General features: G+C 48.5%; 1 protein-coding gene across 6 annotated transcripts in view; it reads right to left on the bottom strand.

The window, feature by feature from the left end:
- TSPAN4 (tetraspanin 4) overlaps positions 1-26,755 on the bottom strand; it is a 443,813-nt gene that overhangs the window by 205,203 nt on the left and 211,855 nt on the right. For 4 of the 6 annotated variants that reach the window (XM_037401841.1, XM_037401844.1, XM_037401843.1 and 1 more), the window contains one exon: positions 4,592-4,671. In XM_037401841.1, coding sequence (XP_037257738.1) covers positions 4,592-4,654 — 63 coding nt within the window. In that variant the 5' untranslated portion in view covers positions 4,655-4,671. Of the gene's footprint in view, positions 1-4,591; positions 5,327-5,392; positions 5,415-26,755 lie in introns of those variants that run through there. The other 2 variants (XM_037401845.1, XM_037401840.1) reach the window with 2 other exon arrangements.

Raw genomic sequence — 26,755 nt, forward strand, 5'->3', positions numbered from 1 at the left:
AAGTGTAAGGATAGAAAACTATGCCAGTAATGAGGGATTTCTCATTTTCATTACTTCCTCTCCTTCTTTCCAATCACAACCAAGTTAATAGAGATTGTCTGCTGGCAATATTGCTAGCACACCAGGCCAGCAGTACTTCCCAAACCGTGGTCCACGAACCATCAACAGCATCAAAGCCAAAGGAAGAGACCCACAGCTGGTCCCTGGAATCAGATAAAAGAAGGTCTTGGTTTTTTCCACAGAGATCCTAGTGCATCCACCAGTGCTACCTGCCACTTCCTTGGCTCCGTGTTCCCACACGTCTCAGATTTGCGCGTTGTGTCTCAGAAGCCAAGATGCACCGTCCTCAGAGCCCTTGCGGCTGGGAATTTTATATGGACCAAATGACAAATCAAAGCCAAGCGCTTTGCTTCATCTCTCTAGGCAGGAAGGTGGAAACCAGAGCTCCAGCTGCTCATCCCAGCCGGCAGACAGCAACTCCCAAGTTTTCAAACTACAAGAGAATATTCCCCTAGCTCTCTGGGAGCCAACCCACTGGATCAGTCTTCACATACCATTCCGAAGACTCCGACTTCCTTACAGTGCATACAACCTTAGGATGTTTTAACAATAGAAAGGAGACACAAACATAGAAATGATTAATGGCAAGTTTGCTAACAGCAACCTGCTTGGTCCCCTTCCTTTTTGTTGCTGTCTCCTCTCTAACTAGTCTACTAACAACGACATTTTGCAAATTTTGTTCTTTACTGGACTTCTCTATTGGTTAAAGTGTTACCTGAAGAGTCAGATATAGGTATTCAGTTCTTTGATGGGCAAATTGCTAATGACCTAGCTAGTTTTCTCTAGCACAGGAAAAAAGAATCTTAAGGAAAGCAAGAGCCACTGGAAACACAAGTACGGTTCTGTGCGTTCCCTCTTTTGAGTCTTGGAGGTTTGGGAGTTAGAAGTCAAAGAAAGTGGGAATGCTGGCATAAGCCAAGAGGGCTTAAGGAGATGATGTTTTTCTTTCTATAGCACTCTCTCAGCCTTTAGGATATATCCTACTTTTTTTTTAATGAAAAAAGAGAAGGCAAGCAGAGCCTTGGATTACAAGCACAGAAAGAAAATAGTTCATTTTACTGACTGTCATAAAGAAACCCTGGATGTTTGGAGGACAGAATGGGGAAAACAAATGTTCTTCCTTGGGTATTTCACAGTGTAATACAAATATTTCATTATGAAATAAAAATATTCTGCTTTGCGGTCATCTGGGGTGATCTTCAGTCTCAAAGGTTCAGCAATTCAACAAAAGAAAATCGAAGTCCATAAAACTGAATGAAGCCAGGCAAGTATTATGTATCAGGTGACAAAAGTTATTTCGGGAGCTTACAAACCAGTGCAGTGATACAATGACGACTCCTCTGCATCTGGCCATATTCCAGGGAACAGCCTCTGAATGGCAATTCCCATTAGAGCGGGAGCGCTGCTGTCTAATAACGTTTTGCCTGAGTTTCAGTATCTTAATACCCCTGAGCAGCTGCAAATGCACCGAGAGCAATTTGTGCAGGACCCTTCATGGAGAAAAGAGCTATTCTAGACTATCAGATTTTTTCTTTACATTAATAGCTGCGGGTCAGCTGGACTAATTAATTGATTCAGCACCAACAGTGACAAGGCACCTCAACCTCTCACATTCATGAAGGAGCTTTGCGTTCCCTTCAAACCATCAGAAAGGGGAGGAGAAATTTGTTGTTTTCACAGTTATATGACAGCTTTTAAAAAATTTACAGCATGAGCACAGCACCTAATCCAATAAAGCTTGCCAGGAACATTTAAAATCAAGGTCTCTGAGATTTTGTTTCCTATAAGTTCACCAGACTTTTTGGAAAAGGGTCTTTTCCTCAGAAATGCAGCACCGATCCCACCAGAGTTGCACAGAGCTGAGGATTATTTTTCTGCCACACTTGGGAAGGACAGCTGAAGGTACTGGGAAACAGGCTGTAGAGATGCACAAAATGGACTGGAGTTAATGAATAGGCAGAGGAAGAAGGAAACGAAAATATGATTTCTGAAGGAAATCAAAGCATTTGCTCAAACCAGAATAAAAAGCAGGAACAACCTATAAGAGGCATTTAATTCATTTAATGAAATGACTACTCTCTATACAGGGAAACAACTGCAGGTTTTATTTGGAGTTCAAAACACGAAAAAAACAATTCCTCTTCCAACTTACTATTGTTGGTCACTAACAAATTGCCTAGAGAAGGGTGGAGGGGAAAGGTGGAGACAGCAAAACTTCCACAAGCACATATGCAAAGAGAAATACGGTCTTCTTGCAGAGGTGCCTCTCCTTTAATTTCACAAAGTAAAACATGACAGATAACTGACAACAACTTGAAAAGCGAAACAGTTACATCATCAGCCTGCAATCATTCCAAGATCTTTGATCGCTAGAAATGGAAATATTTTTGGGGGGTTTAGTAAAGACAGGTCAGCTTAAGCCAGTACTTTTAAAAATCATCTCTTTTTAGTTACTTTCTTCACTGTGAGAAGGTGAAGAGCTTGCATCTATTATAACTACATGCTGTGCAAACCTCATTTGGACATGATCATCATAAATCACTCCTGCTGTGCAGGTAGCATGTGAAAGGGAAACAAAACAGAAATTGTGCTGCAGTATTTGACACCACCCACTCCCTTGCTCGTATGCTGTGGTTCACAAGGACCCAGTTGGCATGTAGTTTTTCTCTCGTTTTGGGACCCCTGTGTGTTCTCTCCCTCCAAGCATTTGAGAATAGCTTTAATGGTTTCAGGGGAAAGGCAAAAACCTCTCTCAAAGGATTAAGGCTTTCCTGGTGGAAAGTATGCCAAAGATTATTATGTGTCATCTTGCCTTTGTAAACACACAGGCATTACTCGCAGCAGTACCTTGTCTTATCATGTGCATATGTTTCAGTGAAAGATGAATATTGTAAAAGGAATCAGAATGCAGCCAGTATCCTTCGTGGCAATACCATGCATAGTCCTGAAAAGAGCTATTCATTCCAGCATCCTATTGCATTTCTCCAGCACACACTTCAACTAGCTGTCCGGGCTACAACCTCAATCAGGGACAGCCAGTAAAGACATGAGCCTTAAAAGAGCAAGAAAGGTAGTGTTTGTTTTTTTCAGAAAAGTCTGAAGTAAGCTGCAATAAATATTCGACAATATTTAGGCATGCAGAAGCAACCAGAGTCAGAGTTGAAAGACAGACTGCAGTCTTACAAGCACTCTTTCTACCAGTTTATTTAGGGTGTAAAGAGAGCACCCTCCTTGTGTTTCATAGCTCTGGTTAGTACCATGCCGGTTCAGGGGATGTGCACTAGTTTATCACATCAGGACTCCTTGGTATGACTCAGGTCAGCACAATCTGTCTGCACTTTGTGTTTCCCGATGCACCAGTGCACCAGCACTGCAGCATGCCTGGTTTTAAATAGCTGTACAGCAGTGCACACTAGAGAACGGCTCTTTCCATCTCACTCACAGCCCTCCGCGTACCTCTGATAATTCATGAGAGCACAGACAACCCGTAATATGGGCACGGTAACATCCAATTGCAACCATGTACCCCCTCCTTAAGTGCCAGGACAGAAGTGGTGTCTCTTCACAATACCCCTTATTTCCCTCAGCATGTTAACAAACCGCTCCAGAAGAACGTGGCATTTAAAGGCACCTCCTGAGGACCTGGCAATAGACCCTCCCACACACAAATTTGGACGGGAGACTTTAAACTGGAAATTACTCCTCCCAACCCCTAGTAATCATGCTACTCCCTTTTTTTTACAGGACAAACAGCACTTGTAACCCCCACAGAGCTTCTTTAGTCTCTGTGCTCCATTTCGTGGCAGTGAAATGCCCCACCACCCTGCTGTTGACAGCCACCTCATTTATTACAAAGGTGATGGGGAGATGCGGTTCCATACATCCCATCACGGCATCCTGCTGACACACGCCTGCCTCGCAGTGATTTGATAAGCTCTCACCACAGCATAGCAGCCCCAGAAGTGAGGAGGGCTCCGGTCTCCCTCCACCCTTCGGAGCCATGTCTTCAGGAGGCAACAGCAATGCCAGGACCCATCACTGACGGGGACAGAGAACAATCACTTGAAGATTCCTGATACAGGCTTTTACATCGTGACGTACCAAGCGCGCCATACACGATACTGCAATGGATGTGAGCATGTGCTCGACTTTAAAGTCATGAACGCCCTCAGTGATTTCTCTAAGACTATGCATGACTTTAGAGGCAAGCACACGGGAGAATGGAAGATGAGGGCAACCAAAGGAACTGGAACAAAGTGATGAAGGCATTCATGCAACTGGCCTCTATAAACACGCTCTTTTGCTTTGTGCGTTTTGAAACACGGCTGAAGGCCAGGAAAGGAGACGGTGAAGGAAGCCCTCAGCAGGCTGTCCCCACACGTGACCGAGGCCACAGAACAGGGCGCCTAGGCACCACTTTGTTCAACTTCCAAGTTTAAACTTCTAAGTTCAAAAGCAGCAACAAGTTCATCTTCCACCTCAGCAAACAGACATGAATGCAACCGCCTCGCAGTTTCAAACACGTACTCACCCAGAAGAGAAGGTTGAAGACAAACATTAGGTACTTGATACACTGCAGGCAGTTATGAGCCATGCTGCACCTCTTCAGTTCTAGGAGAAAAATAAATGAGAGATCCAGGTAAAAGACAACGTACTTGTTTCCCTTCGGGGACGTGTACTTAGCCTTGGTGGCCTTAGGGCCTGGGTTGGTGTGGAATCCGAAAAAAGAGTTGCTGGCAGCCCCAAACTGGCCACCATACATGCTGCTGTAGCGACGGAAGGCGCCATTTGGGAAACTGTAATCCTTGCTGTCCAGGGAAGGGCTCCGGTGGTAGGTCGACTCATCGGTGCTAGACCTGCGCATGGTGGCCCCGCGCGCCCCGGCGCAGCCGCTGCTCCGGCAATCGGCGGGTGTCGACGGTGCGGGCGAAAGGTTTGCGGTTGGCTTTCCTCCTCCTCGCTCCGAATCCCCTATCGCTTTGCACCAGCTGTTCTTTTGTCTGCCATCCTGCCAAGGAGTTACACGTGCTGCACGGCGGCGAAGTTGGCGAACTGAAGGCTGCGTAGCCGGGAGTTGGGGCGCAGCGTGCTTCCACCGGAGAGAGCCTTCTGTGCGGGCACCCGGCCCCGCCGGCGGCACAGCCGCCCCTCCCGGCCCACCCCGCTCCCGGCGAAGGGAAGGAGGAGAGCGCGGTCCGCTGCCCCCCGCCGAGCGCGTTCCACAGAGCGGCAGCGTGACCTGGCCCGGACGGCACAAGCCATGTAACCCCCCGCCCCGCACGCACCCGGCGGGCGCCGCCGCACCAGCCCCGCGGCCGAGGGCAGCGCTTACCGCCGCGCCGCGCAGCCCCCGCCGCCCGGCCCTGCCCGGCGCATCGCCGCGCACCGGCTGCCCCCGCCCCGCGCACCGGCTGCCCCCGCCGCTCCGCCGGCCCCTCCCGCACCCCCCGCCCTGCCCCCGCCGCCGCCACTCCTCCGAGCGCCGCGCCAATGGCGTTCCCCGCCCGCCGCCCCCGCGATCCGACCCCCCACCCCGGCCCGGGAGGCGGCGGCAGGACCCCCCCACCGCCGCCGGGGGCCGGCCCGGGGCCCCCTCCCCGCTCCGAAACTCGTGCGGCGCGGCGGGGGGCGCGGGCTGCCGGCGGCACGGGCGGGAGGAACCGGTGTCAGGATTCCTCACGTAGGGAACCGGTGTCAGGATTCCTCACGCAGGGAACCGGTGTCAGGATTCCTCACGCAGGGAACCGGTGTCAGGATTCCTCACGCAGGGAACCGGTGTCAGGATTCCTCACGCGTACGCGGTGGGATGCCCGGGGTCAGCACCGGCCGCCTCGCCCGCTCCGCCGCGGCTCCATCCCCGGGTTTGCCTGACGCGCTCGGTCCCGCGGAATCACCGCTCAGCAAAACGTACGGCCCAGCTCGCCCGCTGCTCCCCGGCCCGGCTCCCCCCCCCCCCCCCCCCCCGCCCGGCTGTCCCCCCCCCCCCCCCCCGGGCCGGCCGCCCCCCCAGGTATCGCCCCGCTGGCCCCGGGCTCCCCGCGGCGGGGGCCGCTTCCCGACGGCGGGGCCACCCCCACGGGCAGCAGAGTAGCAAATCCGCCCCGCGCAAGTTTTCCTGCAAGGAAAAGCCGCCCGAGGCCGCGCTACCCGCGGCGGGACCCTCGGGAGAGCCCAGGCGCCTTCACCGCCTTCGCGCTCCGCTTCCCGGGCCAGTCACTCACTTCCCTCCATAGGCGCCGCGTCCCACCCGCGGGATGGGGGCTCCTTCCCTCATCCCTCCGGCGCAGGATGCTGGCTGCAAGCTCCTGCAGCTAGGCGAGGAGCCGGCTGGCTAGGATTTTTTAAAAGGTTTGCCCCAGCAGAGAATTAATCAAGATGAAAATGGGTTTCTTGCACGAAGCATCTTGCCAGTCAGGGCACAAATCAAGAGACACAGGTGCCAATTAATTAACAAACAAATTAGCAAAAGTAAAATGGGCTGGGTTTGCACATAGCCTGAGCAGTTCACCCTTGCAAACCGCCCTCTAATTCTGTTAATTTACAACTGCAAAGCTAGAGTCTAATTATTTCCCTTCATTTCCTCTGCAAACTATAAATACACTGGGCATACCTGGTGCAAGCTTTAGAGAGGAAGAACTTGAGCACAAAACACAAGGCTAATAACTCCTGCGCCATCTGTTTCAACAACTTTGGGTGACTTAACAACTCTTCCACTTTTTAATTTCCCTACCCCTAAGAACAGAGCTACTTCCTAGCCCCAATGCAGCTCGCTCTTCCGTTTGCCCTCCCTCCCTTTCCGGCGCGGTACAGACTGTCCCCAGGAAGGAGTCCTCCTTTCCTAGGACATCCAGACGGTCCCAGGCAAGCAGATCTGTTCTTGGTCTGAGTTTCCAATACGCCGTTTATTTTTCCTGTGGCACCAAACAGTTCTGCCTCCAATCTTCCTGCTTGTCTGTATGGCAACTAGACCAGTTTGGCAATGGAAACGCCGAAGTGGTTCAATTATTTTCTATGTCTCCTGTCAGTACGCAGAAATTCCTCTGCACGAAGCTCCGTATTAAACGGTAAAAAGAAAAACTGGGTACAGCTCTGTACACAGATTACGTTGAAATATTGTCAAGTCGGATAATCGTTATTTAACAAGGGTGCCCACTGTACTACAAGCAGTTACAGAAGCCAATTTGGCATATTTACTGTAAACTAGACATCTGAAGGCTCAGAAGCAGCTCACTTACTGCAATCTGGGTAAGAAAGGGGGTAGAAATCACTTGATTTCACCTTTCCTTAAGGGAAGAAATCATCAGTCCCCAAAAGAATTCAGTCCTTGATACGGGTGGAATAAATTATAAAACCAAGATTTGAGGTAGCAGGGAGAGTTTCTAAATGCTGCTTTTAAATACCAAATACTAAACATCGACACCCAGTAGGCATATTTCAGACTGACTGCAGAAAAACGCGTGAGGAAGGTGGCGGTCCCACGGGACCCTTACAATAAAGGGTACTTTCACCCCAGCCTCCTTTCACCAGCATCCCTCAGCACCGCTCATTGACACCACATTTCAAAGGCACTTCAGTGTAAAATTCAGCTCTCAAGTCGTCACTGTTCTTCCTTCTCACACCAACATCAACAGCTAATTAGAAACAGAGTCATTTGGGATACAGATATTATACAGCTCCAGAATCATTCTTTCATTAAATCTTCCACGCTAGGAAACCCAGTCAGAGTGGCTCGCCTAAAAGGGGAATCCTTGAGATAAGCAAGACTGCCCCGGCAGGTCAGCCGTGGCTGGGATGGTGTGCTTGTATGATGGAGTGAGCACGGGAACCGGTGAAAAGCAATAAAAGGCAAAGAGCTGATGTACTCTGCTTTTGCCCATCCCTGGCGGAAAGTGGATGATGAAAGGGGCAGGCACATGCCTGGGACCCGTATCAACATTTAAGCCATTATAATAAAGTAATACCTACGTGAACCAAGAACAAACCTCGGAAGCCCTGTGTCGCTGGGCCGTTGTCGCCATGAGGATGACTCAAGGGGCAGATGAATTACAGCTTTCACAAAACTTTTTGTTAACGATTGAGCCTAAAATCACAGCCTGAACCTAGCGACCTCTGTTCACCTCAGCTTTCCATCTACTTTTTCTCTCCCCAGCTGCATATTCCTATCCTGTGGCCAATTCATATCGATTCCCCTACGCAAGAAAGCAAGCACCGTGCCGGCTCGCCAGCAGAGGTTCAATTTGTATTGATTCTGGTGGCACGGTACCATTTACGTTGTAACAACTCTGTCCCTGCCGCTCTGAGCAAGGGCTGGTAACCGTGCAGTGTCCGCAGCCAACACGCCGGCCCTGGAAGAGGGGAGGCAGCGCTAACGATGTCAGATGAGCTCCAGGCTATAAACCGTAACCACTTTGGGCATCAGCAGTGCATCAGCTGCGTTACCCATCACACCCTTTCTCAGAACAACCTCATCCATGGCTTCAGCTGTCACCTGCAGACGTGCACCTACTTGTTCAGCCCGCACTTCCCACCTGCCACCTTGCCCTGTGCTTGCGGCCACCGCAGGCCCCGCACCACGCTCCAACCACCTTCGCCACACCTGCTCCCGATCCCTGCCCTTGCTGCCGTGGCTGCTGCTCCAGCTGCCTGCCCACCCCACGCCGCCTTGCGGGGCGGGCGGCCAGTACCCATGGGCAGGCTGGGCACAGCACCGCTCCTCCTTTGAAGGTGTCGCAGGTGCCCGGGCCGAGCAGGATGAGGCCCGCAGTGTGCTGCCTATGGCACAGGCAGCAGCGAGCCCCCAGTGCGGCCGAGGCCGGGCAGTGCTGCTGAGCCCTGCTCCCCAGGGCACCACCGCCGCTGCCCAGGCTGCAGCGAGCCTTGTGCACATGCTCTGAGCTCAAGCAATGGTTAGAGCGTCAAAATGTCCTACTGAGGATCCCGAAAGAACCTGCCTGTGCCCGTGGTCTGGGTGAGAGCTGATTCCAGGGCCTCTCCGGCCCCCTGATCGCCCTTGGCTCCTCTTCTGGGGCACTGTGCTTTTCCAGACCCAGCTGCTCCTTTCCCTGTTCCATGTCCAGGGCTTCCCCTCCTCACACCTTGCTGCGTGTGACGCCTCTGGACCTGAAGGAACCATCAGCTGAAACCAACGGGTATTTCGATACCGCTTTAGATCAAGCCTTCCTTTTATCCATTTTGAATGCTGCTTTCTCTTCTTGCTCCATGATTTAACTCTCATGATCACAAAACATCAGCCCCTTCAGGTCACACAAAATGTAGCCACTAACTCACCTCCTCATTAATTTAGTCTCATTAGTCCTTTAATAGTGACATTGCCTTTCCTTCTACTAATGCCTCTCGTCACTGTGTTGAAAACTACATACCTGCTGCATCCTCCTAAAGAAAAAAACCCACTTTGCATTAACCTCACTAGCCTGTTAGTGAGCATCTCATAAAAAAATGTTAAGTGTTCCATGAAATAAAATAAATTTTTAAAAAATCCTGCTGGAAGCTATTACTGAACTATGCTATATAAGTACAGGGTATGATTGTGACAACTGCTCCTGTTTTGCAGCAGGGGGGTGTGCAAAGGCGCACACATGAGACATGATAGTCTTTGCCAGTAGCTTCAGTGAACAAAATGTCTAAGATCAAGAATTAATATAAGAGTGGGAGCTTTTTGTATGTTACTAACTTTGCTCCACACCACAGCATTACAATCAGCTAAGGGCGATAAACTGATAAATAAACTCCAAATGTTTATTTTTTTATTTTCACATACACAGAGATCACCACGTAAGAGCATTAATTGAAACTGTTTGGCACTGCCTGTCCCCTTCTTCAGCAACGTCGCTAGCAAGCAATCCCTTCCCTCCCCTCAGTGCACTCTTTGCAGCTACCGTTTAGTTATGCTGGATTCAGTGATGCAGGCTCTGTTAGAAACATACCTGGTCCAAAGACTAAGAGAAACATTACCTCTTCTGCCTGGAGGGTAAACCAACCTTCAGGGCCAGGCTGGCTGTTTTGGCTAGTAGAAAAACACCCTTGTGATGGAGTCTTTGATTCGTTTGGTTTTGTATATTCATTTTGCATGAATATGAATGACTAAAAGCACAAGGCAAAAGAGAGTGGCAAGATTTTTAACATGACAACCTCGTGCATAGGTCTGCAGCCTCTGCTCAGTCCCGCCTGGTACTGTTAGATATCTTCACCAGTGACACGGACAGTGGGACCGAGCGCGCCCCCAGCAAGTCTGCAGGTGACACCAAGCTGAGTGGCGCAGTGACGACCCTGAGGGAAGGGATGCCGTTCAGAGGGACCTGGACAAGCCCCAGCAGTGGGCCCACCTGCACCTCCTGAGGCTCAGCCAGGCCAAGTGCCAGGTCCTGCACCGGGGTCGGGGCAGCCCCCAGTATGGATACGGGGTGAAGGATGGAGAGCAGCCCTGCGGAGAGGGACTTGGGGGTGCTGGTGGGTGGAAACTGGGCGTGAGCCAGCAACGTGCGCTCGCAGCCCAGAAAGCCACCCGCGTCCTGGGCTGCGTCACCAGCAGCGTGGGCAGCAGGGCGAGGGGGGGATGCTGCCCCTCCTCTCCGCTCTGGTGAGACCCCCCTGCAGCGCTGCGTCCAGCTCTGGGGTCCTCAGCACAGGAGAGACACGGGCCTGTTGGAGCGGGGCCAGAGGGGCCACAGAGATGGGCAGAGGCTGGAGCCCCGCTCGGTGAGGGCAGCTGGGAGAGCTGGGGCTGTTCAGCCTGGAGCAGAGAAGGCTCCGGGGAGACCTGACAGCCGCCTTCCATACTTGAAGGGGGCTCACGGGAAAGGTGGGGACAGACTTTTTAGTAGGGCCAGTAGTGATAGGACAAGGGATAATGGTTTTAAACTTAAAGAGGGCAGACTGAGACTAGATAGAAGAAATTTTTTATGATGAGGGTGGTGAAACACTGGCAGAGGTTGCCCAGAGAGGTTGTAGGTGCCCCATTCCTGGAAACATCCAAGGCCAGGCTGGTTGGGGCTCTGAGCAACCTGATGTGGTTGAAGATGTCCGTGCTCAACGCAGTGCAGATGGACTAGTGACCTTTAAAGGTCCCTTCCAACCCAACCCATGCTACGATTCTACAAACATGACTGGGGGACCTAGGCACTGAGCCAGTGCTGTACGATTGCCTCTCTGCATCTCCCTCCACAGGCTAAGCAATGGAGAATATGATGGCAGTGTCCCTGCGTGTCAGTCCCCTTTCTAACAGCCCATACAGAGCAAAGAAGCAGCAATCCTAGATCCTGCTCTCTCCTAAAAATCTTCATGGTGCAAAGAGTCTGTGCTGTCTCATGTTGCCAAAGGCTTTAAGAGACACGTGAGTGGGTCAAACTTGGAGCCATAAAGCCAGTTCCTGAACCAAAAGGCAGACACATCAGTGCAGCCCCCGGAGAAACATGTAAATCAACCACCCAGCAGGTCCTCCAGCTCAAGGGGTATTACCACGTAAGCTGAGGATCTCTCAAGACCCTTTCTTTTATTGTAGAAAGAAAAATATATTTTTTAGCAACTCAAGCAGAAGAGAGTATGTTTCACTGAAACCTCAAACTTATTGCATACGTAAGAAGATCCCACACCTTCCCTTTTATTTCCAGGGTTCTTGCTTGTCTATTAGCAATTTCAATAACTGAAAAAGGCTGTTTGCTGGCAAGCGCTTGATCCCTGGATTGCATGAGCAAGAGGAGAAAGTCAAATGTTCTAGAGAATTCCTCAGCTAATACAAAGATCTTTTGATATTCACAATTGTACCCACAACTCCTTTAAAGATTTACTGATGCCTCCAACAAAACTTTGAAAAAAATATCCCAGTCAGAAGCAATTTCACTTATATAGCAGACTTCAGGGTTTGTGGGGTTTTTTTCATTGTCTCTGGTTTTTTTTCTTTATAAATAAGGAAATTTGCATGAAAAAAAAAAGGTCTTCAATACTTAATAGCTCATCTCCTTCTGCTCACATGCCACCTGAAGTCATGATCTTTGGTTTATGGCATAATTAGTTGCTATGGAAATAACATAATCATAGACACAGAGAAAATATTTTGGGTATGATTTGCAATGTTCTTTATTTAAGCCTGTGCACAAGTTACTTTTGCAGACACCTCACTGCTTTTTACGTGCTCTCATCTGCATAACTGTCTTCATCACCTCTGCTTGTGCATTCTGACACGCTGGTATTGATCTGCGCACTGCTCACACCGATGGCATTTCATTCGCCCATATTTGAGCACCTACACGGTCACACAGTGACAACAGCACACATGCATGCAGAAGAGCTGGTGCCTAGTCAGACTAAAAAAAAAAAAATCTCTTTAAAAAGTGACTTGGGATTGGGCCCTAAAACCCTGTGCACCACAGACCTCCCTTACCATTTGTGCCCTCTGGGCTTTTGTCATCCTGTTCTTCACTAACGATTTCTTTTGTCCAATAATAAAAATTTTAAGTAGGGAGATTCCCTGCTCCTCCAGCAAATTCTGCATATTAAAGTCCTGGACAGAGAGGAATATTGCTGCAGATGAAAGACAAGCAGTGCCAGTCACTGATCTCCTGGAGAAGCAGAAGCCCTGTTCCTCTGCCAATGCCCTCAGTAACAAAGAACGAAAGAAAAGAAATAAAAAATCCATCTGACACCCCATACAAGATGAGTTGTGGCCCAAAGAAAATTTTTGTCAAGACCTATCTTTGCAGTGTCAGCAGGTTTTAGCAGCACGAATGCAATTTATGTGCTAGTTTTCTTAAAATCAGGTTACTTTCTCTAACCTGATAGATCAGCTGATGTTCAAAGAAACAGCACATGAAACACGTGGTACTCAGGATCTTCCTGTCAAATATACAGCAATCAGACACAAAAACCTTTAAACTACACAGTTCTGGTGCTTTGTGGAAGTAGGTGTTTTAAAGCAGAAGCAAACAAAACAAAAATTTACTTTGAAAAACGCAGATTCATTAATGTTGCTTAACTAATGTCTGTCTTTTTAACACCTTCATGGATTTTTTTCCTTGAAGATTCAAAATGGATTCTCTTCTTGTCTCGCATCCTTAAAAACGGGGCTAGGGTTCTGCAAGCACATGAGCATGAAGCAAGGTTCACGTAACCACATTTCAGCTCCATTTCCAAAGCAATGAAGGCCCTGCCGCGTTCACTGCCCTCGCAGGGATCCCAGTGCTCAGCACTTCTGAGAATCAGGTCACGGAAAGCCCATTTCAGCCAAGTACTCACCCCCAGTTTGCACTGTGTAGAGATAGTCATGTACTCAAAGAGGAAGCACACGTTTAAATGCTTTCGTGAGCGGGACTGTACATAAGCATGAGAAACGCAGCGTTTGCAAGGCCGCAGCCGCAGCCGGACGCGTCCGCAGCTGCGGCGGTGGAAGGAGTCACCATCCGCGGTGGAAGGAGTCACCATCCGCGGTGGAAGGAGTCACCATCCGCGGTGGAAGGAGTCACCACTGGTGGTGGAAGGAGTCACCATCCACGGTGGAAGGAGTCACCATCCGCGGTGGAAGGAGTCACCATCCGCGGTGGAAGGAGTCACCATCCGCGGTGGAAGGAGTCACCATCCGCGGTGGAAGGAGTCACCATCCGCGGTGGAAGGAGTCACCATCCGCGGTGGAAGGAGTCACCATCCGCCGTGGAAGGAGTCACCATCCGCGGTGGAAGGAGTCACCATCCGCGGTGGAAGGAGTCACCATCCGCGGTGGAAGGAGTCACCATCCGCGGTGGAAGGAGTCACCATCCGCGGTGGAAGGAGTCACCATCCGCGGTGGAAGGAGTCACCATCCGCGGTGGAAGGAGTCACCATCCGCGGTGGAAGGAGTCACCATCCGCGGTGGAAGGAGTCACCATCCGCGGTGGAAGGAGTCGCCATCCGCGGTGGAAGGAGTCACCACTGGCGGTGGAAGGAGTCACCACTGGCGGTGGAAGGAGTCACCATCCGCGGTGGAAGGAGTCACCATCCGCGGTGGAAGGAGTCACCATCCGCGGTGGAAGGAGTCGCCATCCGCGGTGGAAGGAGTCACCATCCGCGGTGGAAGGAGTCACCATCCGCCGTGGAAGGAGTCACCATCCGCGGTGGAAGGAGTCGCCATCCGCGGTGGAAGGAGTCACCACTGGCGGTGGAAGGAGTCACCATCCGCGGTGGAAGGAGTCACCATCCGCGGTGGAAGGAGTCACCATCCGCGGTGGAAGGAGTCACCATCCGCGGTGGAAGGAGTCACCATCCGCGGTGGAAGGAGTCACCATCCGCGGTGGAAGGAGTCACCATCCGCGGTGGAAGGAGTCACCATCCGCCGTGGAAGGAGTCACCATCCGCGGTGGAAGGAGTCACCATCCGCGGTGGAAGGAGTCACCATCCGCGGTGGAAGGAGTCACCATCCGCCGTGGAAGGAGTCACCATCCGCGGTGGAAGGAGTCACCATCCGCGGTGGAAGGAGTCGCCATCCGCGGTGGAAGGAGTCGCCATCCGCGGTGGAAGGAGTCACCACTGGTGGTGGAAGGAGTCACCATCCGCGGTGGAAGGAGTCACCACTGGCGGTGGAAGGAGTCACCATCCGCGGTGGAAGGAGTCACCACTGGCGGTGGAAGGAGTCACCATCCGCGGTGGAAGGAGTCACCATCCGCGGTGGAAGGAGTCACCATCCGCGGTGGAAGGAGTCACCAGCCATGTGCATCTCTGGGGCTCCTGCTGGGCAGATCCACCTGCAGAGCTGACCAGGAGGTGCCTCCAGCCACACCAAGTCCACTTAGTTCGGGTGGTTTGAAACAGGGTGAGGAGCAAATCTACTAGCAGCTCAGCCGAGAGACATGAGCCAGCACCCCAACAGCCTGGGGCAGGCTGGGGGGGGGTCAGCACTGCCGCTGCATCGCTGGCTCCACGCCCCTGTCTTCAGAGCCACGAGACCCCCGTGTGCTCCCAGCTCCCTTAGGCTCCTTCCAAAATCCTAGCTTAAAGATAAATAGACTTTCTAAAAAAGGACTGAAAAAAAAAAAACCCAACAGACATCCTTTTCACCTTGAAAGGTAACAACTTCTTGGAATAAGCAAATGGACGTTATTTTTTACAACATGGAAGTTCTGCCACACCAACTCAATGTATTTCTTAACAATGCAAGCTGTGCTGGAAAGAGCTTAAAAATAAAACTGAAGTATTAAAGAGCCTGCAGCAAATTAGAAGAGCATTTGAAAGGGAATAATAAACAAAAAACTAGGTGATGATTAAATATTGATATTAAAATACAATGGATTTGTACAAAGAAAATTTAACTGGCCATATCTGTTTTCATATATTACGTGTTCAGCTATTATTCCTTTTCTTGCTGTTGTAAGGAATGACAGGACTTACGTCATCCCACATAGTAAAAGTAAACAACAGTGGATCTCATACCCCTGACATCTCTGAAACCATTGAAGCAAAAACATTCAAGCAAAAAGAGAGAAGCTTCTGCTGTTAAAAAAAAATAAAATCTGGGTATGAGCACAAGCTTTTGACTTTCTGCTTTGCCACTCTAAGCATTCATAACAGTCAACAGTCAAAAATAATTTCAGAAATAACGTCAGGAGTGCTACCAGCAGACATACTTTCAAATGTATTTTTTTTAACAGATAACACATACAAGTAAACAACTTAAAACAACAGCCTTGGATTTACACTCCTAAAAGACATATTAGCGACTATAATAGCGATAATACTTGAAATGAAAATGCTTTTTGGGAAGAAAAATTATAACCTGCACTGGAAACCATATATCTCTATTTACTTGTACAGATCACCACAATCTGGCTTTTTTTTACATTTCCCTGTGAAAAGCTGTAAACGAGCTCATTTCCCTACGGGAGGGTCCATCCACACAGAGGGAAGAGGCACCTGCATTTTAAGGCAGCACGGCTACATTACGATACCCTTTGTGCAAAACATACCTAAACTCAGTTACCCAAGATAATACAGAGGCTCTAATTCAGCAAATTCCAGTTGTTTAAAAATACAGGAGAAACTCATCCCTAAATATTAAGGCGCTTCATGCTATTTAACTTTAATCATGGGACTTTGTTTGGGCAGAAATAGGGACATAACTTAAAGCTGTAATGATAAAGAATGAAAGATAATCAGCGCCTGAATTTAGATTCTCCCCTAGAAAAGGTACTTTCAAACTATCTGTTTAGTCTTTAAAGTCATCACCCGTTTTGCACACTGCCTGAGATTCTGGATTTAATCAAAACCAAATCTGTACCTAAATTCCACTGGAGTGTTTGTGCTCAGTGTTTCCTACTGGTTTGCACTAGGCTTTCAGATATTCCTACTCTGAGAAACACTGGGCACAGAACATTTGCAAAATTTAATCCTGCTAAATCTAAGCCCTAGCATACATTAAACTGCTAAAAATGCAAGGTCAACCTCTTCTGTGGTCTGACCTCCAAGCAGTTTGTTTACTGTATGATATTTATGGGGAGTTTTATACAGGCAGATTTATACACTAAAAAAAGATTTCTGCATCCAATCACTGAGAAGCCAACTGAAAAGTGATTAGGAGTATTTCCACACAAAAAAAAAAAAAAAAAAAAAAAAAAAAAGATATCTATTCCATGATGATTTTCAGAACTGGCAGGGAATGCAGAAAGAAGAACCAGCCTTTCCCCCCCCCCTTTCTGTATTCTGCGTTTCTGCCTTTAGACAGGATTTCTTATTTGATGGGGAAAAGGAACCTCCTTAGAAACATCTTTGTTTCACACATATTTCCAGGTATCTGAAGACCACATTAAGTTTCTGCATAGCTCTGGTATTGCTAATGATATTTCTCTCAAATAATGCATAATTATGAGCCTATAAAACTTTAATTAAGATGCTTTATAGCCTTTTATAAGTGTTACCCAATCCTATGCTGTAGGGTAAACTGTACTTTCAATTTCTATCTGTTATGTTTACACTGTGCAAAGAGATTCATCGCAGTAAAAGCTAGTTATTATTTCTTAGAAGACTACACAAATTCCTTGGTCAAAGTCTGTCCGGATAAAACAAATAATCATTTTAGTGTGCTTCCATTTTGCTTGGAAATGGAAAAGCTAAAACAAACTGTACCACAACTCTACCAATTCCTATAGGGGTCACACACTGCCAAGCCAAAACTGTACCTCTGGTGCTCTCTGCACGCCAAGAACGAAGACGCTGAATGTATGTGCAAGAGCAGAAAGTGAAAATACCCGGAAGATAATGATACTGCCTGGCTCAAACAGCATACTGTGTTTGGAGCGTGATCCAAAACACTGAAATCATTGCGAGGTGCTCTTCCAACCTCAGCACCTCAAAAGCCTGGCTGCTCTCGGTCCAGGCAAACCTTGGAGCAAGCTTCTGCCCTCGGTGATGCCTGGATATTGCAGTGAGCGGGACTGCCATAAATTTGTCATACTTGGACGAGATGGCATGAAATTCTTTTATGCAAAACACAGAAGCAGGAGGGTTGAATCCAGGACTCCCTTCACCACTGTGGAAAGGGATTTCTTTATCGATCTGTTTAAGACAGGATAGGAATGATAAGTGTGACAGGACAGATGTAACGGAGCATTAAATCTCCAAGAACTGGGAGGGGAGAAGGGCTGGCACCCCCACCAGCGCCTGTGAGGGCTGCTGCTGGCCTGCCAGCGCTGTGGGTCACACAAGTGGTCCCAAAGGCACCCTGGATGTCTGTCCCTTCAGCCAGGTGTCAGACCCTGTCCTACAGTGAGATGTGCAGCGCTCTTCCTGCCTCACAAAATAACTAGGGGAAGAATTTCTACAGACACGTACCCCTTACAGGCAAATTTTTACAAACGCAACCCAAAAGAAACCAACAAACTTCAGCCTATAAACAAGCAACTGAAACCAGAAACCCACGAGCTCTAGCAGGGTGAAGCTGCCCCGGCTCGGCGCAGCGAGGGCACCCTCTCCGCTCCCGTGCTCCCGGTGAAGCGATGGGACCCGCACCGCTGCAGCACGCTGTGTCCAACGGTGGCTATCCGCCCCGCTGGGAGCGCTGGCATCATCCTGCCCTGGCCCTGTGCTCCTCCAGCAGCAACCCCTGCTAGAAAAGGAACCAAGCCAAAGCTGGCTTTGGCAAGACAGAGGTGCAAATCTTATTTTCCTTCATGGAGTAAGTTAGGGATCCTGCAAACTCCTGCCTCGTGCAGCTGGAAGCTGACAGCTTCAGATGAGAGAAATTTATCATTATTATTTTAGTATGAGAGCAGCTCACTGATTGCAGCTTGACAACTTGAGTTAATTAGTTGATGAAGGGTCTAATGCACGCTGGCTGGCTCCACATCTGTGGACAATGACACAATCAGCAGAATGAAATCCATACTTAAAAAGGTCTTTGGTCTTTTTAATCCTAAACTACAGATCACAAAATCCACCTAACAAAACCTGCAGATCAGAGGCATCACACAAGAGGTTCCCTTTTCCCTGGCCCTTGGGACAGTCTGGTCTCAGCTGCTTATTGAAGCTTATAAACAGACAGACTTGACTTCAAAAGCATCCTCTTTGCTTCCCGGAGCCCCAGAGGTTCTCAGTAATAAGATAACTGGTTTGAGCTCAACCTGGTGCTGTTCCCTTTCGGCTGCTTTCCCCAGCAGGGAAATACCAGCTCGCAGGTTTCCCTCTGCTTCTGCCAAACAGCTGGTGGGATTTACCCACCTTCTCCAGGAGATTCCGTCAAGATCATCCGGCCCCACCTACGAGATCAGCACACGGAGACTGTGCTATTTGCACCCAAGTTTGCAAAATGTTAAGGTTCCTTCTAAACAGTCAGCTAAACTAGTGTGTGAGGCCATAATGTCTCAAGCTCCTGAGAAGTGGTGGAGAAGCACAAACAGGAGGGAAAGCTGTCTGGGACGTGACCTACGTGGGTCTGGAGCCACTGAAAGCCACTAAAGCAGGGGGGCACAGGGGAAAGACGTTGCCCATCAGGAACAAGAACAGGCTGCTGGACCAGGCGCCTCCTGTCAGTGGCAGCTACTGCAAAAGCACAGCCAGCCCTCCGTCAGGCTGCTCCTGCAACAGGCAGGGCTGTAAATCTCTGTGGCCTCAGCTCTTAGCACAGAGAAACGATATTTTATTTTTTTCCCTCTGCCTTTCACAGCCACATTTTGCACTTCTCCGGGCACAGCTTGCTTCCATCACCCTTTTTACTCACTACCTAGGAAGACAAACTGCACCTCTAGGTGCTCTCTTCAAACAAATCAAAAGCGAAAAAGGAAACCAACAGTGACCGGGCATGTCTGAAATGTGGTTAGTCAGAGGTTGCTGGAGAGCAATCAAGAGAAAGGAGGTCTCCTGCAGATAAGGACAACAAAATTTCAGGACAAGCAGCTCTCATCACCAGAAGCAAGGAGCACAGTCGATACTCTGCAGCCATCTCACCTGGGCACCCCGAGCTCTGAAAGGGACTGCAGAGAAAAGCACACAGCTATGGGCACAAGAGCCAGCATTCAGTGCGTAGGAGACACGCACGACAAACAGACAGGGCTCGGTTCAGAAGCCACTACAAGGCTTTACTAGTTTAGTTCTGGTGTGTTTTAACCTTGTTTTATTCATCCACTTAAGGACTCTGTTGACAGCCTGCATTCCTCTAACAGAACCATTCGAGTCATGGATCCCTGCTTGTCTACACTTCTTGAAGCACCATAAAAGCAGATGAAGGTTTTTTTGTGTGTGTTATAGGACTATTTCCTCCCAGTTTGAGAGCAACTCAAAGGAATTGGCTTTAACAACTTCGCTGTGATTTAAGTTTATTTTTTGACCATGCTGAGCTCTTGACAGAAGAGAGGTTCCAGTGAGAGCCATGCTTTATTCTGCCTCCAGAAGGATGCTATTGAAAATCTTGGGATGAATCAGGACAGCACAGGTGCTGCACACAGAGTTTTAAAGCAAAACATTCTGCTGCAATAATGTTCGAGCATTTAGGGGACCTGAAAGATGTTTTTTTGTTATTACATTTTAAACAAAAAAACACTTTCCATGTTGACATTAATTTCTGTAACACGGCTTTAAAAACAAAACCACCCCAGAATTCAATAGACTGCACCCAGGATGGCAATACCTCAAAATTACAAGCAGCATGTTGGCATTTTTCCCGGCAAAAAAATAAATATATAGGTGTGTGTGTACACACACAGACGCTTTTTTATTTTTTGCAAGATCAATGAAGCTCTGGGGCTTGTTCCCACCTCCCTCAGCCAGCAACAGGGAGAGGTGACCCTTGCAGCGCATGACCACCTGGGCACAAGGAGTTTGTTTATCCAAACTGCGTGTGCATCAGCAGCAGGGAGCAGCATGGCACTCTCAAATCCAGCATGCAGAAGCTTTATCATCCCTGTCCAGGACAGAGACCTTAACTTGAGGGCTGCTTGTCTCACCTCAGTGCTTCCAGGCCAGTTACTAGGCTATAATAAGCATAAGGTTGATGGGACTAGAAGAATCCTCTTGGTCATCCCCAGCCGGTTGTGAACAGATCCCTGCACTAGCAGCAAGGTTAGCTGGGATTTTCCTCTGGGATCAGGTTACAGAAGCTCCTGATCTTAAATCCTCCACTAAACCCACCATGATGATGCCCACAGCTCTGTTTGAGCCGGCAGCGAGCGTGTGTCAATTCTTGCAGTAACGGGACAGAAGAGATGCAGTTCCACACACCCTTACACACTCTTCAAGAGACATCTGAACGCTGTCCAAAAATTAATTACCTAGCATGACAAACTCTGACAATTAGCTAACTAGACTGCTGGATGGCTAGGATTTAAAATAAGGATCTTTCAAGGGGGAGACTCTAGAACAGAGTGCTGCTGTCACAACAGTCTGAGCTGTCACGAAAGCGTAGCACCAACGAGGCAGCCCTGCGGGCTTCACAACCACGACTGCAAAGGGAAGGGAAGATCCCGTGGGAAAAGGACCTGTTTAACTGCACCTGCATCACCAGGATGCTCCCCCTTCCCAGAAGGCTGGAACAGAGAAGGACTTGGGTCTTCTCCAGAATAAAGTTGGCCCCCACGAAGCAGCAAGGGAAGCCAGGCCGGCCAGCTGCCCCCACTGGGGCTCTCTGTCCCACCACGTCGGACAGAGGTCGCGGGCAGGCTGCAAATACAGCCAGTCCCCGCACGCTGGGACAGCTCGCCCAGCACCCTGGGCACCCGCTAGATCCAAAAAGGCACTGCCTCCAAACCCCCCCGCACACCCACTGCAGGCACCCCTGGAGGCTGGGGTGCCCCCCGCCCGGCACCGGGGGGACTTTTGCCGCTCAGGCAGATCTCCCTCACAGCGGCTGGGGACCAGTGGTCCACGCACAGCCCTCACCTCCAGGTGAGAGAGCAACGCTCTCGCCGGGGCAGTTTTCTGCCTTTGTATGCAAAGGGAAGGGATGAAGAGGCAAGGATTTCAGGGTAGTAAATAACCAGGGTGGCCCGACAGCAAGTAAATCCATGCTTTGTAGTGTTCATGGCAACAGCTTTTGGCATCACGGGAGAAGAAACAATTCATTACACCACAAATAAATAATGACCTCGCATTTACCAGGCAGAATTTCCATGCAGCCAATTACTGCGTATGCAGCGGTGACTAAAAGTCTCGTGTTACCATTTACAGATCACCCATGAGACGACTGGGTTCTACTGGTAGATTGTTTTTTAGGAAGAAGGATCAGGGCTTGTATTAAATAAGGGAGATGGGTCTCAGTGGAAGCTGGGTGCCTGTTTCCCTTCTATACATGTGAAAATCTTCTGTCTTTCTGCAAGTCTGTTGCAAACATCTTTCAGTCACAAAAAATGTTGTTTCCATGATTTGCTTCGCAATTTGCTATTCTTCTCTGATACGATTGCCTAATTAGTCAGCAGTTTCTCTTCCCTGACTGGATTGAAAGGTTTCACATTGGTTCTGGTATGTACCCTTATGATGAATATATGTATTAATAAGCATGTGTTCAAGTGTATACACTTTCACAGAAAATCAGAATCTTAAGAACTTCACTGGTACCCCTGAGAAATGGATAATTTCATATTTTTATGTTTATTTCAAAACTTTGTATTTTTGGGTTGGACTTCGTCAGGGTTGAGCTGTGACCGGACAGCTCATCTTTCCTCTTTAGAATCAAGGATCAAATCTCATCTGGATAGTTGCATTGAAGTGCTGTTCACTTAAACTAGATCTGCTTTTAACACCATATGCTAATTAGCCATCAGGTTTTGATACAAGTCCCTCCGGGACTCACGCTCCTCAGTTGTGTTTTGGATGTATAAGCGAGATCCGCTGCAAAACAAGTTAACTGCAAGGAAATCAAAGGCACTGGATGGGTTTACACCAACTGAGAACCCAGCCAAGCGTCTTAAAATTGCAGAGGCTTCCACTCAGGCAAGCCCCACCGCTGAAGTATTTCTCCCCCACATATATGCTGCCTTTCTCATTCCTGTGGCTGCTGTGGAAACTATCTGCCGCAGCGTTTCAGAACTGCACTCTGGGATTCGCCTGCGTTTCCCCCTTTCTTTGAGTAGAGGCTCTAGTTTTCCCGATTCGGTTGAGCTACGCGTGCCAAGGCCCGACTGGCATAGCTGATGCTGCCATGGCACAGGTGAGATGCCCTTCCCTCGAGCTGTCACCAGCCTTGCTGGAGGATCAGCTGCCAGCTGGGCCTCAGCATCCACGGAGGAACCTCACACGTCGCAGCGTTAGACTCCCTCTTGCTCCTCCATCTGGGAGCACGGCTGGCACCTTTCTCTCTCAAGGCAAGCAGCCAGGAAGGGCCAGAAGTCACTTCACACTGTTATTTGCTACCTGCCAATCCATGTACCCAAGCCAGCTTCATTTGAGATTCTGGTGTTTAGATTTATTTTTCCTTCCAGGCAAAGGGGTAGCAGGACACTGCTGCCGAGTATGTTTTGTTATAGCCTCCCATTGCTGCTGAGTGACATAGTTTATTCTGTATCAGGCTGTTCATCATAGCCCTGTTTTATGTTTTTCAAAATGTTTTTGGAAGATGCATGGCCTGACTGAAGGCTGCCCAGGCCAGAGGCACAGCGCAATGCTGCCTGCACGTTTCCCTAAAGCAGACGAGAGGAGACGAGGAGGTAGAATGGCTCCATGGGGCAGGGACCCACGCAGCCATGGCGATGAGAAAGCTGTCGGGATTTATCAGCTCAGCTAATGTTTATTCCAAAATTCAAATGTTCTTTTCCTTCTCCCCATGTGAGCCAATCCAGCACCCACTGAAGTCAGTGGGAGGTCTACCGATGAGCCTGACGAGCAGGGCAAACTTTTGAGAAACTTTGTCATTTAGAGAATAATTTAAAGCTGTCTCCCTGTACATGTGGAATACTAAATATCAGGCATCTGCAGCTACTTTACTGGCAGCTGCCCTTCCTCACCGAGCCAGCAGAGCTGAAAACTGGATGTGCCTCCCGATGTGCTGAACGAGAGGGTCAGGTCTGGCCTTTTGCTAGGAGGAGGGATAGAAAGATGGGAGTCAGTCTACTTTGCAATGAAACAACAAGAAGGACTAAGCCTTTGTCCCTAAAAATTAAGTAGGCTTTCAGACTGAAGCCAGAAACTAAGTTCCCATTCCACCTCTGACGCAGAGCTCCAGGGCTGGGTAGGTCATTCAGTCCCCGTGCTTCAGTCCCTGCGAGGGAGGACAACACAGAAATGAGGAAATACAGTATGGACAGGTGGTGATGGTGAAAAGGAGTGAGACACACTGTCATCACATAGGGAGCATTTTAGCTTTGCTTAAAGAAATCACGTATTTCGTACCAAAAGGAGCTGCTAGCCACACAGTTGGAGCCAAGAATTATGTTGGATTTGGGCATATGGTGCTGAACGGCTCCGAGTTTCCTAAACATACAGCTTTTCCATAGGAGTAACCACTGCAGTCCCATCATGCCACTGCAAAAGTACAGCATTGGACCCACTTTTCCAAGACCTGAGTAAATTGCTATCGTCTTCCGTGCTCCTTTCCCAGCAGAGAGCCCACCCCACTGCTCTCCCCCCTCTCTAAACTTACCCAAGCAGGTTTGCAAGAAGGAGCAAGTTGTTTTTCAACCACAATGACAAGTCACCACAAAGGAAAAGTTCACTTTTTATACCTGACAGGTATCTGTGCTGCAAATGTGCAGGCAAACACCTTTGAAATCCACCACCCAAATGTTAATAATCAAGTTTAGGGGCTCTGCACGTTATTTCAGATGAAGCCAATGAATTCTTCTGTAACGTGGACATGTGGAAGCACAATGCAATGTAGGTAGGTTGTGCAGTACAAACTAACATTCACTAACAAGCTAGTGTTTTCAAAGGCCAACAGAAAGTTCTGCCACAGGGATGCAACAAAATATAAGGATGTGTCAGGCCGATTTTGTTAACAGATGTTATAGCAAGTATACATGAAATATATATCAATAAATGTAGCCTTCAGCTCCTCTTTTTTTTTACTCTGTCTTTGCTGCTGACACTTATATTATAAATCAATAACTTTTTGGCTCCCAGAAATACCATGTTGCATCCACGTTATCAAGATATACTTAATAAATCATATTTGGCAGCATAAATCATATCTTACCACAAATGTGATTTAGAGGAACTAATCTCCAAATGTAGTTGCTTAGCATATGCAATAAAGCCACCCCTTCTATTAAAGTTCATATTTGTAATATTTTAGCATGCATAATAGCAAACCAAGAAACTACAAACAGGTCCACTTTATGCATCTTTACACAGCTTAAAAAAATATCTTCCCCTATTTTTCATTAACTTTTTTCCAAATTGCTAGAAAAGCTGAAGGTCTTAACAGCCTCACAGTGCTGGAACTAAATACAATATTGCAAAGGTGAGAAATGCACGTCAGTTGGTTTCACAAGCACAGCCCACATTTAGAACTCTACTCTGATTTTCAAAGAAAACTAACAAAGGCTAATTTCTGAATGTGAAACAAAGCAGAGCACGTAGAGTTTGGAGATCTGAGCCCTACTGCCACTTCTGCTGCATGCTTTCCTACAAGCTTTCTGCAAAATGCAGTGAAATTTTCCTACGTGTGTATTGGTGTAAGACCTAAGCTAGGTCTGTTTCCATCTCTTCAGACCTCAATCTGCAGAACTGGAACAGAAAGGGCCAAAGCAGTCTCGAGGTTCAATCCTGTCCTCCATTACTAGATGCCTTCAGACTGTCTTCTAAGAAATCCATCAAAAGTGTCTTCAAGAAAGATGCTGCCAGAGCCCGAATCAAGGCGATGGATAGGAATCGCATGTCCCAAAGCCCCAAGACACACAAAAGCAGTTACACTTTGATGCTTTTGCACATTTACTCAGTGATCTGGGCTTTAACAACAGCTCTCTCCAAGGGCAGTGCTGGTGGGAGACCTGTTCTGTACTGCATTGTGGTAACTACCGCGCTACAAATTACCAAAGCCCCAATCAACAGAAATGCAACAGGATTTTTGGTCACGAATACAAAGAGTTGCTATTTGATCTTTATTTACTGTGCCTACATGTGCCATTTTCTCGGTACTGAAGACAGAGTACTGGGCTAAGCTGGTCACTGGTAAGAGCCTTGTGCCGGCGACAGGTGGTGGAGGTGTAACTGATACCTAAATAGGGTAATTCGTATCAAGCAATCAGGTTCCACTTTAGATTGCTAATTTACACATAATACTGGAAAAAACAGAGGGAATACACTGTTTCTTCACTCCCTTCCTTCTGGCCTTCTGTGCGCTTCACACCCAGTTACTCTCTCCTGATAGAAGCTGGAGCTTTCTGGCTAAATACTTCTGCTAACTTGGAAATGACTCAGAAATACATATTTTATTGATGGTATTCTGTACGTTAACTAAAAAAAAAACCAAAAGAAAAAAAAAACAACCACAAAAAACCCCAAAACAAAACAAACAAAAAAAACACCAAAGCAAAACAAAACAAACAAAACCAAACCACCACCAGCAGCAAATAGCACACCCTAAGTTTTGCCTTCACCACCAGCACACCAGCCTGACACAGGAACTGCACAGGGGCTCGAATCTGTAGAAAGAGAACGAGCAGAAAAGCCAATTTCCAAATGCCCTCTGCTGGCACTTGCCAGTATTTGCTGGGAATTTCACCCCGTTCCCAACTGCCCTTTCAGAAAACTTAATTCTGAAGGTTTATCATTTGAAGATATCCTGGGTTTAATTTACATTTACCCTTTTCCAGCTTTGCTTTAATGCCCAAGTTTGTCTGCTTTCAACCAAGCACACAGAAACTCGGGTGCTGCCGTTCTCCTTGTACGCATCACGGGTAGATTGTCTTTTAGTTGGAAAGTGTATCCGAAAAATTTTTCAAAACCACTAACTACTAGGGATCGTCACGCTCGTTATTTTGACCAGTTGCTTTTCAGGAAGCTACGGTGAAGCTGTTCTCCCTTCCCACCGAGTTCTGGGGCCACAACAGGACCTGCATCCTCCTGCTGCGGGATCCAGGACCAGGCTGCTTGGCTGGATTTTGACCCCCAGCACCGTGAGCACTGCAGCTACTGCACAGTCACAGCCACAGCAGCAGAGGCGGCCCCCCCACACCTGCACCAGCCCCCCAGCACTGGGTGCAGGACAGGGCTACAGCCGCAACAGCGTGAACAAAGTGCTAGGCATTTTTTTGAGTTATTTTGCCCCAAATAACCTGGATCTAGTGAATTTCCAAGC

Source organism: Falco rusticolus, chromosome 10, assembly GCF_015220075.1.
Source record: "Falco rusticolus isolate bFalRus1 chromosome 10, bFalRus1.pri, whole genome shotgun sequence".
Taxonomy (NCBI): domain Eukaryota; kingdom Metazoa; phylum Chordata; class Aves; order Falconiformes; family Falconidae; genus Falco; species Falco rusticolus.